Below are 17,327 nucleotides of genomic sequence, written 5' to 3'. Positions count from 1 at the left end.
CCACGCTCCTCTGAAATCATGGTGTGGGCATGGCCATGCTCCTCTGAAATCATGGTGTGGGCATGGCCACACTCCTCTGAAATCATGGTGTGGGCATGGCCATGCTCCTCTGAAATCATGGTGTGGGCATGGCCATGTTCCTGAAATCATGATGTGGGCATGGCCCTGCTCCTCTGAAACTGGAAGGGAAGGAAGGCCCTTACCTGTCTTCTGCCTTCTGAGTCTGAGGTGTGCATTGGCTTGAAGATGCATCACTACATTGTCATCATTGTCCCGAGTCATTTTAAGTGTCATCATTCCGTCTGAGTTGCCCTATTTTTTAAGGACGACAGTTGTGTTGGACATGATCCACCCTAATGACCTCGTTTTAACGGCTTTATATCTGTGAAGACAATGTTTTCAATAAAGTCATGTTATGCAGTACTGACCCACACTCCAGAGCTAACAAATCAGATTTGAACACAGATTGCTTTGGGTGCTTTCACCCCCTTGTTTTATATTGTCTGGATTCTTGGTCATGTTGATTTCAAGAAACCAGCCAATTAAAACATTTTTCTATCCAAGACACGATCTTCATGACAGCATGTTCTGTTTGTGTGGGCTGTTTAGTCAACATGTGCTTCTCATTCCAGCACACATCTAAATAAATTAGAATGTACATTTACCAGGGCATCCTTTTTAGAGACTTGGCAATTTGCATATAACATCTCCAGCTTGGAAGTTATTTAGGAACTCTGTGCATTGTCATACTGTCACGTGACCAGGCTACTTTCAGGGCTTCTGTATTGTTAGCCAGGTACCTCTTTTCACACATACTGCCTTGGCTAGAACAGTGTCTGGAGACCCTGCAGCATACCTGGAGGTCATGCTTGGCTAATGTGCTCTGGACATGGGCACTTAGACCTCTTCCTTGTGGAACTAGACATGACTATTCTACAGTGAGTGAAATTTTGATTAAACTTAAGGGGTTTTAATTGTTGTTTTTCAAGACAGTGTTTCTCTGTGTAACAGCCCTGCCTGTCCTGGAACTCACTATGTAGACCAGGCTGGCCTCAAACTCACAGAGATCCACCTGCCTCCATCTTCCAAGTGCTGAGATTAAAGGTGTGTGCCACTACGCCCAGCCCAAGAATTTTTTTTTTTTTTAAATGAGTGGTAAACAGCCTTAGTATCAGGCAGCATATTATAAGTGTTTCAATGTATTGTAAAGGTGCTAATCAGTGTAAGGTAATTTCTTTAGCTTAGCTTGTAAATCCTATTTTGCAGCACCCTTTTTGGTAGGTATTGGTGAGATAAGAAATGTATGCTTTTTATTTCTATGTAATTTCTAGCTCTATGTGTGCGTGCCTGTGTGTGTGCACTTACAAATAAAAGCAAGCATTTTCACCCATCACAATGGAATGATGTTACAGTATGTGAACCCTGCTGGTCCAGTTCTGCCCCTTCTCCCTGGCCCCTCACTCCAGAATCAGATCAGAAGCAAAGACAACTGGGAATTGTTGACTTAGGCTTTTCTGTTTCATGAGAGGAGAAATCAGAGACAAGAGGAAAAGGGGGGCGGGAGATAAAAACCTAAACCCCATGGTCCAGTACTGGGGCTTTGTCTGGATTCCAATCTATGTCTTTTCAGGGCTCAGGAAGTCAATAGAGCCTTTATCTCCCTAAGTGGTCTAGGTCAGGACAGTACCACAGAAAAAACAGTTGCTTGAATCCCAGATTATTTGACAGTCAAAGGCTTTTTCATAAATATAATTCCTCCAGGAAAGGGAGATTTTTGTGACATCAGGCAGCCCAAGTGTCTTCCTGCCAGGCCCTTTGCTCTGGGTGAACATGCTGGATCAGAGAGGTCAGTGTCTTCCAGCACCAGTGGTGGGGTCTTTGAAAGAGCAGAGCAAGCCTGGAGCTAGCTTAGGGTAGAACTGCTTGTTTCCTTTTACATCAGTCGCTTCCTTCTCCTGCTTTATACAGCAAGAGAATTGTTTGGTTTTGGACAGATGTGTGTAACCAGCCCAAATATTGGCATGGTAACAACTGATGAATTGTCAGTATCCAGTACTGCATTGTGGAGGGTATAAATGAAGCCTGACTTTGGAACAGGGAACCGACTCTCTTGTCTAAATCAAACTGGGGCCCAGCCAGCATCCGTGGGGGCATGTGTGCCACACAGCCCCCGAGGCGCAGGAAAAACTGGATTTTAGGATTACATATAAAGCCTGGAAATGAAGCAAGCCCTTCTAATAGAGGGCTCCTGTAGCTTATGGTCTCTGGTTAAGTGTTATTGGATTAGCTTTCCTTACTTTAAAGGAATAATCCTCTCCCGCTTTCTTGTTCTCCCACAGGGGATGGTATGAATGCCTATGTAGCCTACAAAGTCACAACACAGGTGAGTTCCAGTGACATTGCTGATGTACCTCAGTAGACCCGACTGCTCACACTAAGTTGACATTTAGATTATTTCTGGTATCCCTTTGGGTTTTTTTTTTTCCCCCAATATTCTCCTATTTACTCAGGTCGTAGCAAGTCTACATTGCCTTGGTAATCTTATTTTATTTTATGTGTATGAGTGTTTTGCCTGCATGCCTGGTACCCACAGAGGCCAGAAGACTGTGTTAAAACCCCTTGGAACTGGGGTTTAACCTGTCATTTGGGTGCTGGGGACTGAACCCAACCCAGATCCTCTGGAAGAGTAGCCATTGATCTTAACCTCTGAGCCATCTCTCTAGCCCCCTGCCTTGGTCATCTTAACTAGGTACACTAGACTAGGCCTTCCCATTATTCTTCCAGAAAGCTAATATTTCAGTGTGAAACTTTGCAAGGTTTAAGATGTACAGCATATCTGACTTTACCCCGTCCCTCAGGGACTGTGTGACTGGAGCTAGTTTAATGGATTACTTCCAATGAAGAAGAATCTGTTTACAACTTTTCAATTCTTGGACTAGACAAGGTGGCCCACTTCTGTAATCCCAGCACTAGGGAGGCAGAAGCAGGAGGATCAGGAGTCTGAGAACAGCCTGAGGTACTTAATGAGACCCTTTTTCAAAGAAACAAAAATTATGTATATGTGGCCAGACAGTGGTAGCACACACCTTTAATCCCAACATTTGGGAGGCAGAAGCAGGATTTCTGTGAGTTTGAGGCCAGCCTGGTCTACAGAGAGAGCTTCAGGACAGCCAAATTACATAGAGAAACCCTGTCTCAAAAGACTAAAGACAGACAGAGATTTTGAGAGAGAGAAAGGGAGGGAGGGAGGGAGGGAGGGAGGGAGGGAGGGAGGGAGGGGCTATGTATATTCACTCTCAAAAGTGAGGGATTTGGGGGTGTTTGCTGTTGACAGGACCTTCTTATTTAGCCCACACTGGCCTTGAGCTCTGATACACTTGCCTCAGCCTCTTGGTGCTGAAATCACAAGTGCTCACCACCACACCCAGCACAAAGCCAGGCTGTCCTGGAACTTATGATCCTCCTGCCTCGGTCTTCCAAGTGCTGAAATCACAGGCATTTGCTACTGTACCTGGCTTACTTTTAATACTTCCTAAAACTTTTGCTCCTCATCCGCCCCTTTTTTATTAAATACAATCTCATTACTCTAGTAAAACAGCCCTGAACCTACCACAGTTTTGAGATGAGTGCCATTGGTTCCATCAGCTCTGCCTTCCTGTTTGTCCCTGTCATAACCACTGCTTTGTACCTCAGAGGCATTTGTTCCCCTGTGTAATCTCATTTTCTTTATAAAAAGTCTTTGCATGTGCATCTTTTAAGTGATGTGATGCTTTGCTTTAAGATTCCTAAAAATAATCTGTTGAAAATAGTGATTCATTTACTTAGACCTATCCCTTGTTGGGAGTAACAATAGTTAGTCCTCTACATGAATGTACCATAGTATACGAACCTGTTTTCCCTAAATGTTCCAGTTTTCATAACTAAACTCTGTATATACTTCCTCACATGCCTCTGGTGCACTATGGACATGTTTCTCTAGGTATATAAATAACTAGGAAATAGTGAATGCAAGGAATATAAACTATTTTTTAATGTCTTTGTACCAGTTTATACAAAAAATAGTCCAAAAGTTCTCATTGATTTATTTCCTTGCCAGTAACTGGTAGGGCCAACCTCTGTAAATTTTAAAAGTTATGTCTCCTAGTGTATTCCCTAGCTTTCCTATCTCTTTTTTTTTTTTTAATTAAAAAAAATGTTAGCCGGGCAGTGGTGGTGCACGCCTTTAATCCCAGCACTCAGGAGGCAGAGGCAGGTGGATCTTGGTGAGTTCGAGGCCAGCCTGGTCTATAGAGCTAGCTCCAGGACAGGCACCAAAGCTACAGAGAAACCCTGTCTTGAAAAAACCAAAAACAAAAAAAAAGTAAGTTTATATGTATGAATGATTACCCTAGCCTTTTTTTTTTTCCCTTTTTCTTTTTTTCCCCTTTACCAGGAGGCTTCTTTGTGTTTTTCTCTAATACTCCTTGGCCCTCTGTGAACTCTAAAACCCACAGCACTTTAGTGGTTATTATCTACAGATATCTTATCTCATTCCTTCCCCACTGTCTTAGAAGCATTCTTCAGTGTGTCTTATCCTATTTGTCTGTCTGCTTTGATTGTAGTAGCTGATACCCTTAAATAAGTCAATAAATGACAGGTTGGTTACAGATGACCATAAATTCTATCTTTTAGCAAAAATTCAGTGTTACTTTAATTGCAGCAAGTGTTATTTCATTTTGTTTTGGAGACAGGTTTCTTTGTGTAACTGGCTCCTGGAATTCAACTCTGTAGACCAGGCTGGCCTTGAATGCACAGAGATCCACCTGTCTCTGCCTCCTGAGTGCTGGGAATTAAAGGTGTGCGCCCCCACACTCAGACATACCCAGCTTTTTTTTTTTTTTAATGCTTTTTCGCGATAGGGTTCCTCTGTGTAACTTTGGTGCCTATCCTGGAGCTCGCTGTGTAGACCAGGCTAGCCTCAAACTCACAGAGATCTGCCTGGCTCTGCCTCCCAAGTACTGGGATAAAAGGCGTGTGCCACCACCGCCTGGCATGTCCAGCTTTTTTGTGGATACTAAGGATTCAAACTGGTCCTTGTGCTTACCCACTGAGCCTTCCCCACACCAAGTCCCCTAATCCTATATTTTTTTTATTTTATACACTTAAAATCATTAATCTAAGTAAGGTTTCTTAGATTCCCAGACTGCCAAAAAGACTATAGCTTGGGGTTTAAGAGCCTGTCTTAGAGTTATTTTCCAGGTGTCTAAAGGTCAAGGATCAGAAATCTGTTGCCTTGGATGTCAGCGGGATAGATAATCACTCCTAGATTAGGAATGAAATTGCCTTGTGTTTTTTCCATTCCCTAAGACGAGCTTGCCGATGTTCAGAAGTAAGCAGTTTGCAGTGAAAAGAAGATTCAGTGATTTTCTGGGTCTCTATGAGAAGCTTTCTGAGAAACACTCTCAAAACGGCTTCATTGTCCCTCCCCCACCTGAGAAGAGCCTGATAGGTAAGCCTGGGGTCCTTCAGTCCACCTGAGTTGTCACTTGGGGACTTCTTCTTACATCTTCTCTGGTGTTAGCCTTCAGTTTTGTAGCACTTTGAAACAGTCTTATGCCCCCAGAGTGGCCTCGAATTCACTGTATAGACCAGGGTGGCCTCCATCTTCCTGCCTTAGACTCGTGAGTGCTAGAATTGCAGGCGTCACCACCACAACCTGGAAAGGATCAAGTATCGTGCATGCTCATATATGTGCGTGCGTGTGTGTGTGTGTGTGTGTGTGTGTGTGTGTGTGTGTTGCTAGTGATTAAACACAAGGCCTCATAGGCCTCATGAACATTAGGGAAACACTCTACCAGAGTTCTGCCCTCAGTCTCGGGACTCTTAGTAATTGCTCTTCGCTCCAGATTGAAATTGCTTTGGGGGCCAGGGGAGGAGCCTTCTCACTGCCATCAAGTGACTGTTAATCTATACTCAGAATCTCAGAACATTTTCTTCTATTATTATTTTGTTTTGTTTTTTAAGACAGGGTTTATTATTTTATTTTTAACCTCATGTGTATGGGTTTTGCCTGCATACATGTATATATGTGTACCAAGTGTATGCCTGTGCCTGAGGAAGACAGAAGAGGTTGTCAGATCCCTTGCAACTAGAGTTATGAGCCACTGTGTATGTGCTGGAAATAGGGCTTGCACGTTCTAGAAGAGCAGCCAGTACTCACAACCACTGAGCCATCACCCCAGCCCTCCCCTGCTTTTTTTGAAACAGGATCTCACTATGTGGCCCTCGATGGCCTGGAACTCACTATGTAGCACAGGCTGGCCTCGAACTCACAGAGGTCTCCTTGCACGTGCCATCACATGTGCCTTTTTTTTTTTTTTTTTTAAGACAGTATACAGTCTAAATCCCATAGTTTACAGCCTCCAGCATGTTCAAACTTAGTCAAGAACCTTTGGTCCAGCCCTGACCATGCCCTGGAAATTATTTTAGATGGCTCTGTGTCGAACTGTCTTCGCTGCCTTTCCTTCAGATGACTCTTGATAGAACATAGGTTTATCTTTCTACTGTTTCTGGTTATTTTGTTTCTTAAACTCCGTTCTAGGGATGACAAAAGTGAAAGTTGGGAAGGAAGACTCCTCCTCGGCAGAATTTCTTGAAAAAAGGAGGGCTGCTTTGGAAAGGTAGGAGCTCTGTAGAACGGTGAGAAGCTAGCTGTTGGTTTGCTGCATTCGTGGAGAGGAATTGAGGTCATTACAGTCACACCTCCCTGGTACTGATGACTTTCCCCAAGTCTTTACCTTCCCAGTTCAGTCATAAGCCATCTTTTTCCTCCTCATCCTAAAAGAACAATCATAGTTTCCTTCTTGAATAATCTAGTGGATGGTTCTGAAGACTGTCTGATGAGTCAGTTTGCTGTCTTTTGAAATGTGAAGAATTATGTGCTTCGCTGTTTTGCCTTTATGCCTTTGTAAGGGTGTTGGAACTGGAACTGTAGTTGCAGACAGTTGTGAGCCACCATGTGGGTGCTGGGAATTGAACCCGGGTCCTCTGGGAGAGAGTCAGTGCCTCTGAGCCATCTCTGCAGCCCCAAACATGAAGTTTTGAATACTTACAAGCAGAAACTTGCTTACATGCCTTATCTAAGGCCATTTTAAGTACTAAAAGACACGAGTCCCAGCCAGCACCCCAAACCTTCAGAGTCCTAACCGACTGGTGATTTTATCCTTTAGGTACCTTCAAAGAATTGTCAATCATCCTACCATGTTACAAGACCCAGACGTCAGGGAGTTTTTGGAAAAAGAAGAGGTTAGTGTTCTACAAAGCTCAACTTCATATCTCTGTCTACCCTTAGTGAAACGAAACTGGTTCATTTGACAAATACTTAAATGCTATAGTCAGTGCATTTGTCCCCCCAAAAGAGACAAGGATTGGGGTTGGGGATTTAGCTTAGAGGTAGAGCGCTTGCCTAGCAAGCACAGGGCCTAGGGTTCAATCCTCAGCTCCAGAGAGGAGAGAGAGAGAGAGACAGACAGACAGACAGACAGACAAGGATTTCCACTGCTCCAAATGAAAGCAGCTCTACTTGTATCAAGTGATGCCTGGTCGAGTCCTGTAGAAAATAGTGCTCTGTTGGGTCTCAGCATGTCTTGCACAGGTTACTAATTGGTTCACACTGAATGTTTTGTGCTAGGACGCTTAAAGGCATTAGTTAAAAACCAGATACCGCCGGGCAGTGGTGGCGCACACCTTTAGTTCCAGCACTCAGGAGGCAGAGGCAGGTGGATCTCTATGAGTTCAAGGCCAGCCTGTTCTACAGAGTGAGTTCTAGGATAGCAAAGGCTACACAGAGAAACCCTGTCTTGAAAAAACAAAACAAAACAAAAACAACAGTTACCACAGACCGTAGAACTGCCGATTAGCAAAAGGGTTGATTGAAGTGGACAGGGGTTTTTTATAGACTATGCATAGGCTATTCATGATTGTGAAAAGTCGAAGACACTGTAATCATTAATAACTGGAGAATTAAATAAATATATCCACACACCAAACACTTTCTGGTTTGACCATTACCAGAACATGTAAAGAAATACGAGTTTGGGAAGGAATCAATAGCAAGTATACCCTGAAGCCAGAGTCAGTGAGGATGGCAAGGCATGTGACCAGAGAAAATAACATTATCTTAGAAACTAGAATGACAAGACTCATGGTGTTAACATTGTGTTTAATTTTTAAAACTTTTATATTTTTTTAATTAAAAATGATGTCAAAGCCTGAAGTCCTTTAATCCTACCTCTGGGTATTTCTAATCTAGTCTTTTTTTTGTTTTTTTTTTGTTTTGTTTTTCGAGACAGGGTTTCTCTGTAGCTTTGGAGCCTGTCCTGGACTAGCTCTGTAGACTAGGCTGGCCTCGAACTCACAGAGATCCACCTGCCTCTGCTTCTGGAGTGCTGGGATTGCAGGCATGCGCCACCACTGCCCGGCATTCTAATCTATTCTTGCTCACTCGATAACCCCAGAGCAGCATTTGTCTTTGGAGCCCTTTGGGCTGGGTAGCCCTTTGTGTGGGGCTGTCTTGTGCTGTAAAATGTTTGGCACAATGAGGAGCACCTCTGACTGCTAGATCTGGCAGCACTCAACTTCAGACACGGTCAAGTGCACTCTGGAGCAGAGCGGCCTCAACTTGAGAAGTAATGATGACATCCTGGACACCTAAGACACTTGAAATCTAATTTTATAACATAGTTTTACTGTGTAAAAGTAGCTTTGTTCAGAATATGCTCCTATCCTTGGACATTCCTTCACTGTGGAAACTCTCTCAAAGCTGAGTCCCCTTCTTGCAGAGTGTGTTAAGTTAATCTAATCTAAGTACTCTCTATTTCCTTTCTTTCTTTTTTTTTTTTTTTTTTTTTTTTTTTTTTTTTTTTTTTTTTTTTAGATTTGGCCCTGCAGGAGGCTTTGACATTAAAAAGAGATGAAATGGTCTCCCTGGGAAACTGCTTGCCCTGGATTCCTGACCACCTGAGTCACAAAGCATTAATCTAATTAATCTTATCAATAAAAAAATTAGGAGTCAGATATTGGGGTAAAAACCTGAAAGATCAGAGAAGCAGGGGAGCAGCCACTTCCTACCTCTCCTGTTCCTCCCACCAAAAGGGCTCGAGATCCTCTCTCAGCCCCACCTTACCACTTCCTGTCTCCTCTCTCTACAGACCTCCAAAGCTCTATGGTCAGTTAGTGGCTAGCTCCACCTATGACTTTAAGCAAGCTTTATTTGTCAGAACACATCAAAAGACCACACAACAGAGTTAGATTTATGTAAAGGTGGAAGGAGAAAACTGACTCCACAGAGTCGTTGTCAGACCTCTGTGGGTGTGCTGTGGCCCATGCATGCACACAATAATTTCAAAATGTTAAAAAATAAAAATAAAAAGCCCAGATGGTTGTGGTGCATGCCTTTAACCCCAACACTCAGGAGGCAGAGATAGGTGGATCTCTGTGAGTGGTCTACAGAGCTAGTTACAGGACAGCCAAGGCTACACAGAGAAACCCTGTGTCAAAAACAAAAAAACAAAACAAAGCAAAATCATAATAATAAAATGGAAGAGTGTTTGGTATTTAAGTCGTTCACACCTGGATAGGCAGGCAGTTTCAGTGTGAGATTGCCACACAACACTCAGTCTACTTTCTTTCTATGAATAACATCAAAAGCTGAAAATTGTATTCGTTCTTTCGGCCATAGTTCTTTGATTTTTGTTTCTGCACATACTAGTTTTAGATTACCACAACTTCCTCAGAATACAAGAATCTACAGTTCAAATAACTTATTTGACAAGTTTGGGGCATGCCATCTGATGGATACTAATTCTTCTGAACCTAAAATAGGGGCAGCAGATAACTTGCCATCCCGCCTTCTTGGTCTTGTAGCTGCCACGTGCTGTGGGCACTCAGGCTTTGAGTGGTGCTGGTCTCCTTAAGATGTTCAACAAAGCTACAGACGCAGTCAGCAAGATGACCATCAAGATGAATGAGTCAGACATTGTGAGTAGCCTACGCCTCTCAGATGCCCCGAGAAGTCCCGAAATTTCTGAGATGACTTTCCTCTCAATTAAAAAAACAAACAACAAAAACAGCCCCTGAAAAAAAGCAGCTAAAGAAAAGCCACTCCCTGCACTTGGTGGGCCATTTCAGCCCAGCTCTGGGCTCCTGTGTTTTCAGTGGTTCGAGGAGAAGCTCCAAGAGGTGGAGTGTGAGGAGCAGCGCCTACGGAAGCTGCATGCTGTGGTAGAGACTCTAGTCAACCACAGGAAAGGTAACCACTGGCTCGGAAACGCCCCTGGACTGGGGGAAATCAGTGTCTCTAGTGGGCTGGAGATGAGAGGCACTCTGTTCCCAACCTTCAGCAGTCCAAGTTGGAAATCTCAGCCCACCTGTTGCTTGATGTTCTGATAAACACCATATGTCCTGGTCTCCTGGCAAGAAACATGACTCAAAGCACTGTGGGCAGTGGGTGGAGGGAACCTGCCTAGGTACATGCTGCTTTTGTTGATGGGAGTTGGTGGCTTGCATCCAGAATCCTAGTGCTTCTGTTACCTGGTCATGCTAGCAAGGTGGAAATGCAGGAAGCCGTCTACTGTGTCTCCTTTCTCCCCTGCCTTCAGTGAGCTTTGCTTTCCTTCTGTGTCTTAAACACACTGGTAACAAGAAATCTAAAAGACCATTAGTGTGAAGCCAGGGTAAGGCCTGGCGAGCTATGACATGGCTGAGAGGACAGATTGGGTTTGGACCCTGCTGCCATGAGAAGGGTAGGAAGAAGAGCAGGCCACAGAGATTGTGTGGCCTGCAGAGCCTAAGGTGCTGACTGGCCCTGTACAGAAAGTTCGCTCTCTATAAAGTGGGAGAGTCCATGTGTGTGTGTGTGTGTGTGTGTGTGTGTGTGTGTGTCTGTCTGTCTGTCTGTCTGTCTGTCTGTGTGTCTCTGTGTGTGTCTGTCTGTCTGTCTGTCTGTGTCTGTGTGTGTGTATTTGTGTGGCTGCCTGTGTGTGTGGCTGTGTGATGCATATAGGCAGTTCATAATCTTCAACATCCAACACCAGAGCCTCTCCTTCCCTTGGCCTGCTTACATGAGCTTGAAGTTGGCTCTCCAGGAGTGTTGGAACTGCTCTTTCAGGTGGCCAGACCGAGTCACATGTAGATAGCAAGAGCTTTCCCTCCCTCTCAGCCCTGTAACCAACTCAGGCCACGTTCTTCCCTTTGAGTTTGGAGACTAGATTGTAGAACCCTCAGTTGTCAGATATGCAGGGGCCAGACTTGCCAGGACTTGCTACACAGGGATCAGAGGCCTCTTCTGTCTTTACCTCCTTCCAGAGCTAGCTCTGAACACAGCCCAGTTTGCCAAGAGTCTGGCCATGCTTGGGAGCTCGGAGGACAACACGGCCCTGTCACGAGCGCTCTCCCAGCTGGCTGAGGTAGAAGAAAAGATTGAGCAGCTCCACCAGGAACAGGCCAACAATGACTTCTTCCTCCTTGCTGAACTCCTGAGTGACTACATTCGCCTCCTGGCCACCGTCAGAGTAAGCCTCACTTCCTCCCCGCCCAGGGGTCTCCTGCTCTCCACTTCTTAAGAAGTTTATCTCGATTTAGTTTAGGAGTGATTGTAAGCTCTACTCTTGAAAGAGCCCTGCAGACACAGCAATCGCTTTAACTAGCCAGCTACCTCTCGTTATTCTGAGGCCCACAGCAGCCCGCTCTTGAATTTCCAAGTAGGTCCCCTTAATGTTGAGGACAGGCAGTATTCTCTGTGCGCCTTTCTCCAAGCAAAGCTTATTACAGACTGCTGCTTGGCCCCTGGAGCAGTGACTCTTCAGTCCTTTGGTCTTTGCCCTGATAAGAGCTCTTGCTGGCTTCCACTTGTCCTTCCAGTGTGACCAGTCAGGTAATGACATAGAACTGGCTTGGTGTTGCATGGAGGAGTGTGGCCCACTTGCTGAGAGAGCTTGTCACCAGAGCCCTCCTTGTGCTGTGCTGACCACACTGTAGCAACACTGCACGCTGCCCTTCAGGTCAAACACCTCACTTTTCTTGGTGACCAGGGTGTCTGTTTCCAGAGCTCTCGGATCAGTTAAGGAAGCTTGACTGGGCGGTATTAGCTGTTTGCATGGCCTCCCTGATAAAGGAAGAATCTAAAGGGAGCCTGGCGCCTGCACTGTAAGGACCTGATTCTGCACGGTATCAGGGTGCATGAGCCTTAGCCTACCCCTCAGCCTCAGCGCATCTCCTACTGTGGAGCTGTGCGCTGGGTCTCACTTCCCTGCAGTCATAGCTGCTAAACGCAGAAGCCTGCGAGCTGTTCCTTGTCCTTCTGCTCCTTGGTTGCTGCTAACTCCGGAGAGATAAGAGGCTTGAAAAAGGAGCTTATGTGAGATTCTTAGAACCAGTTAGACAACTCAGGCTGGAGAGCCATCCTGGGGAAGGGCTATGTCTGAGGAATGCTTTCTATGAGGAGCAGTGTTTTAGCGGGTACGGGTTCCCAAGAGAGCACAGCTTTTGGATATGACTCCAGGCAAGGTGAGCTTGTGTGAACAGGGCAAAGAGAAGCCAAGCCTGGTTCTCCATGGGCTGAGGCAGCAGCCTGAGAGCACAGAACTATGAGCAGGTCTTTCCTCAAAGAGCCTGTGCCTCCCCCTTGTGTTGTGAGCTAAAGGCGGGAATGGAGAAATGAGCAAAGATTTCTTTTGTGTCCTTCCCAGAACCCCTGTTAGCCCAATAGGCTAGGTTTAAGCCTTTCTTAGAGATGGAGTCACCCTTTACCTGAACTTTTGATATTGATGTGCTAAGAAATTGCAGGAGCCAGGTATAGGAACACATGCCTGTAATCCCAGCAGTCGGGAGGCTAAGGCAAGAAGCTCATGGTAAATTCTAGGTCAGCCTGTGCTACATAGTGAGTTCACGAGATACATAATGACACCTGTCTGAAGAAACAAGCCGCAGAGCAGCTGCAGGGCGGGGAAGGTGAATTTGGTGGCCCTGCACTCTGCATTCACTGGGGTTTGGGTTTGGGTCCAGCTGTGTGCTGAGGAAGCCTAGGACACATCCAGGGAACCTTTGCAGGGAATGGGGAGCAAACAGACAGGGCTGGGAGACCAGCCCTAGGCACACTCTTTGATATGGACTGCCTTTTGAAGCCTACAGCATATAGGTGGGATGGGAGATGGTTAGGCCAACAATGACCTTCTCTGAAAATGCTAATTCTGTTCAAAAGACTAGAAACAGGAAGCCAATAATGACTTTTGAAGTGCTTCTTGTGGGCCATGATAGCCCAGATCAGGCAAACTAGTGTGTGGGTGAGATAAAGGCAGTAAGTAGGTCGTGTGACCATTTTAAGTATTTATGTAAAGAACCCTTGAGCTGCCAACACGGTGACTCATGCCAGTTATACCAGCACTGAGAGACTGAGGCAAGAGGCTCAGGAGTTCAAGGTCCTCCTCGGCCATGTAATGAGATCAGTCCTGCCCGGCTACCTGAGAGTTGTCTCAAAAGGGGAAAAAAAAGTCCTTCTGTTCCCAAGTGTGTCGTTTGTCTCAGCTGCAAGGCTGCTTCCTTGCTGCAGACTTAAAGCTCCGGGGCTGGGCAAGGTCCCTAGCTTAAAGTTTCAGTACCTGCTTGTTTTCCCAGTGTTCTGCATTTATGTAAACATCTACTGTAATTGCTAATACAATGATGGCCTTTCCAGAAGATAAGGTTCCTTGAAGGTAGGACTATGTGTTTCAACTCCCACTGTATTCTTAGCTCCGCATATGTGGCAGACTCAGGAAAGTGTATAGACTCCTGGTCTGACTTGGCTGAGGTGTAGGCAGTTTAGAGACCTTATTAGTGTCAGGTACAGGCATCAGGCCCCCACTGTGTTCCCAGGCATCCGGCCCTGAGAGGAGCATGGCACTGGCCCACTGGAAGCTTGAAGAGGACCTGACCCAAGCTTGTGCTTTTAGCCATTAATGCCCCAGCTGGGCACTAACAGTGGCTGCAGACCCTGCCTTGCTCAGTGCTTCCCTGGCACAACCGCTGGGAGAGCCTCCTTCTAAGGCAGAGCCAGCCAGGGTTGCCGAGGAGCTGGCTGTGCCCCTCCCAACTGCCCTCCCCCGTAGGCTGCCTTCGACCAGCGCATGAAGACATGGCAGCGCTGGCAGGATGCACAGGCCACGCTGCAGAAGAAGCGGGAGTCAGAGGCTCGGCTGCTGTGGGCCAACAAACCTGACAAACTGCAGCAAGCCAAGGACGAGATTACAGAGGTGAGCTGCCCAGCCGAGTTAGCCCAGGGTGGGTATACTGCTGACCAGGTGCTTGGGAGCCTACAACAGGCAAGAGAGATAATTAAAGGGCCAGGTCTGCTGGGCAGGTCTCTGAGAACAACTTCAGAGCAGACTTGAGGATATCTGTCTGTCTGTCTGTCTGTCTATCTATATGTATGTATTTTTTAAATTTACATGTTTATGGGTGTTTCGCCTGCATATATGTCTGTATACAATGTACCTGCCTACCACTTGAAAAGGCCAGAAGAGTGTTGGATACCTAGGAACTTGTGAGCCACCATGTGGGTGTTGGGATTTGAACTTGCATCCTCTGGGAGAGCAGCTAGCTCTAGTTCCTTACACGAATCTTTGAAAAGCCACTTGGGTAACTCAGATATACCCCACATTCCAGGAAAGAGCTAAATTAAGTTTTCTGGGGCTTGTGGCTCTGCTTTTGAGCTAAGTCAGAGGCTGCTGTGGTACCAGAGCTTTCTCATAGACCAGGCTTGGCCTGGGCACATGGCCGTCTTTCCCACCTGTCCCCTCAGTGGCCTTCTGGATTGTGATACACAACGCTGAATCCCTTATATGTCATCCTTCCCAAAGAGACAGACAGATGTAAGGACCCACTGAGGTCCTTACTACAATCCTGTAGAATTGCACCATGACATTAAATGATACTGCCCCACCAATTTGGGGGCTTTTGTTTTGTTTTGAGACAGGATTTCTCTGTGTAGCCCTGGCTGTCCTGGAACTCACTCTGTAGACCTTTAACTCAGTTATTGGCTTACCTCTGCCTCCCAAGTGACACCACAGCCCAGCCCCATCACCTTTTTTTATTTTTGGTAGTGGGGCTCGAACCCAGTCTCTCTCTCTCTCTCTCTCATACATATTCACCAAGAATTCTGCTACTGAAGCTGTATCCCAGACCTTAAACAAGCCTTTTTCCTTCCCAGTGGGAGTCTCGGGTGACTCAGTATGAAAGGGACTTTGAAAGGATCTCAACAGTTGTCCGAAAGGAAGTGATTCGATTTGAGGTGAGCTGGAACATGGGCAACCTCCTTCGTGTACGTGTGTGTGTGTCTGCACTTGATAGTTCCTGAGGCATGGTGGCTGTCTTAACAGTTGCTGCTGGACCAATGTGAATAGACACAGAGCAAAGCCAGGAGCTGCTGTGTGCCCACCCCCCCACCCCCACCTCCTCTCCCCCCCCACCCCCACTCCCCCCACCCCCACCCTCTAAGAAAGCTTGCAGAGCTTTGGCAGAGGCTATTTGGTTGGGAAATGCAGCTGTTTAAGCTGCTGGCTCTACTTTCCAAGGCTGTGCTTGACCTTGGTCAGCAGTAAACACCACCATCCCACCAAAATGGGAAGGAACACCTGTCTAGGAGGTCAGTGTAGAATCCTGTCTCCTATAGAAAGAGAAATCCAAGGACTTCAAAAACCACGTGATCAAGTACCTGGAGACACTCCTATATTCCCAACAGCAGGTACGTAATTACGCACAGCCCTGCTCCCCATGCCCGCCCCGAGCGACAGCTGTCTATATGCGGCTCTGGTGACTAGATTTGGGGGTCATGCTTCTAAGACAGGAGGTTCTGCTGTAGTTGATATTTGAGAACAGGCCCTACTGCGCCGTCTCTGTCAGGCCCTCTGCTAAGCATGTCTCTGTCGCCCTCTTTACCCACTGAGCCATCTTGCCTCCCATGTTGTCGTCAGTCCCCAGTTCACTCTGAGGGACCTCCATCTCTTCTCTCGCTGCTAGCACAGTCCTAATGCCCACCCTGTGGTACTGTCTACCACTCTGGTTCTGAGGTTCGAATGGAACAATGGTACCATTGTGAGGCACAGACAGAGCTATGGCCTTCAGAGGTTGCCTTTGGACTTGGGACAGAAACTGGTGCCTTCTTAAGTCTAGAGGGAGGAGGCACAGTATAGGTGCCTCTGCCCCATGGGCCTTCCTTTTGGGTGGCCTGTGGTCCACAGGGTATGCCATCATGCCATCGCACTGAACTTGCTTCCCTCCCAGGCTGGCTCAGGCTAGCTCAGGCTGGCTCAAGCTAGCTCAGGCTCTGCCACTAGGTGGGGAGCTTGCTTACTGTCTCCTCGCTTCTTTGCAGCTGGCAAAATACTGGGAAGCCTTCCTTCCTGAGGCGAAGGCCATCTCCTGAGGGACCAAGGATACCAGAGCCCACCTGTGTGACGCTGCCTTTTTATACACTGCCCTCCTCCCCCTCGATGGACCCCCTGATGCACCCTGCCTCGGCTGCACTTAGCCTTCCACTCTGCCCCGACAAGCAGTTCCCAGTTACTCTAACCAGTGTTTCAGTTAGCTTCCACATATATTTTCTTACCTAAGAGAATAGTTTCCTGCTTTAAGCAAAAGACCTACAATAGGTGGTGGAATTATAGGTTAGGGGTGGAGTGTTGATATAAATATATAAATACAAATGTATATTTTTCAGGCTGTGGTTTAGGAACTGGGAATAACGTTTTCTGTTACTCCTGATGGTGCCATGGAAGATTATGTAATAAAATATTTGAAAATCAGGTCATAGGACTCAGCATGATAGTGCTTTTTGCTTTCTGCTGGGAAGTGGTCGGGAAGCAGGAAGCAGGTCTAGAGTGCTCCTAACCAAGAAGTTGCTGGGTCTAGTAGGTTTCCCTCACAGGTACTCACATGACTTTCTGCTGCCTTCCTGTGGGACTGGAGTTTCTTGTCTACCTGCCTCAGCTTCCAGCTCGGAGCGTCTCTTAGTCCGCTTGAGTCTTGTTCTTATTTCTGTAGGAGGGAGCTTTAAGACAGACGTGTCTGAAGTAAAAAGCAAAAGCCTGTCCTATGAAGGAGGCCCTTGCTCTTCTAACTCTGCCTCCCTAGGCGTGAAGCCCTCTCTGGCCTAGCCTATGTTCTAACACTCTTTTACCCTCAGAAAGGGTCATCACAGAGCACCTAATAAGCCTTTCAAAGTTGAAAGCATTACTGATGTACCTGGAAGACAGCATGCCCCCTAGAACCTCAGTGTGTGAGCACAAGCCAGGGGTGTTCAAACCTGCCTGGATCTG

General features: G+C 46.4%; 1 protein-coding gene across 1 annotated transcript in view; it reads left to right on the top strand.

Moving 5' to 3' along the window:
* The window catches only part of Snx1 (sorting nexin 1), a 38,272-nt gene extending 21,453 nt beyond the window's left edge, over positions 1-16,819 (top strand). The window contains exons 5-15 of the mRNA XM_036192975.1: positions 2,340-2,383; positions 5,347-5,488; positions 6,581-6,659; positions 7,209-7,284; positions 9,904-10,017; positions 10,195-10,288; positions 11,344-11,549; positions 14,121-14,264; positions 15,221-15,301; positions 15,683-15,754; positions 16,385-16,819. Coding sequence (XP_036048868.1) covers positions 2,340-2,383; positions 5,347-5,488; positions 6,581-6,659; positions 7,209-7,284; positions 9,904-10,017; positions 10,195-10,288; positions 11,344-11,549; positions 14,121-14,264; positions 15,221-15,301; positions 15,683-15,754; positions 16,385-16,435 — 1,103 coding nt within the window. The 3' untranslated portion in view covers positions 16,436-16,819. The remainder of the gene's footprint in view (positions 1-2,339; positions 2,384-5,346; positions 5,489-6,580; positions 6,660-7,208; positions 7,285-9,903; positions 10,018-10,194; positions 10,289-11,343; positions 11,550-14,120; positions 14,265-15,220; positions 15,302-15,682; positions 15,755-16,384) is intronic.
* Positions 16,820-17,327: the final 508 nt, after the last annotated feature.

This window comes from Onychomys torridus, chromosome 7 (assembly GCF_903995425.1).
Source record: "Onychomys torridus chromosome 7, mOncTor1.1, whole genome shotgun sequence".
NCBI lineage: Eukaryota > Metazoa > Chordata > Mammalia > Rodentia > Cricetidae > Onychomys > Onychomys torridus.
This window is presented reverse-complemented; position numbering and strand designations above follow the sequence as displayed.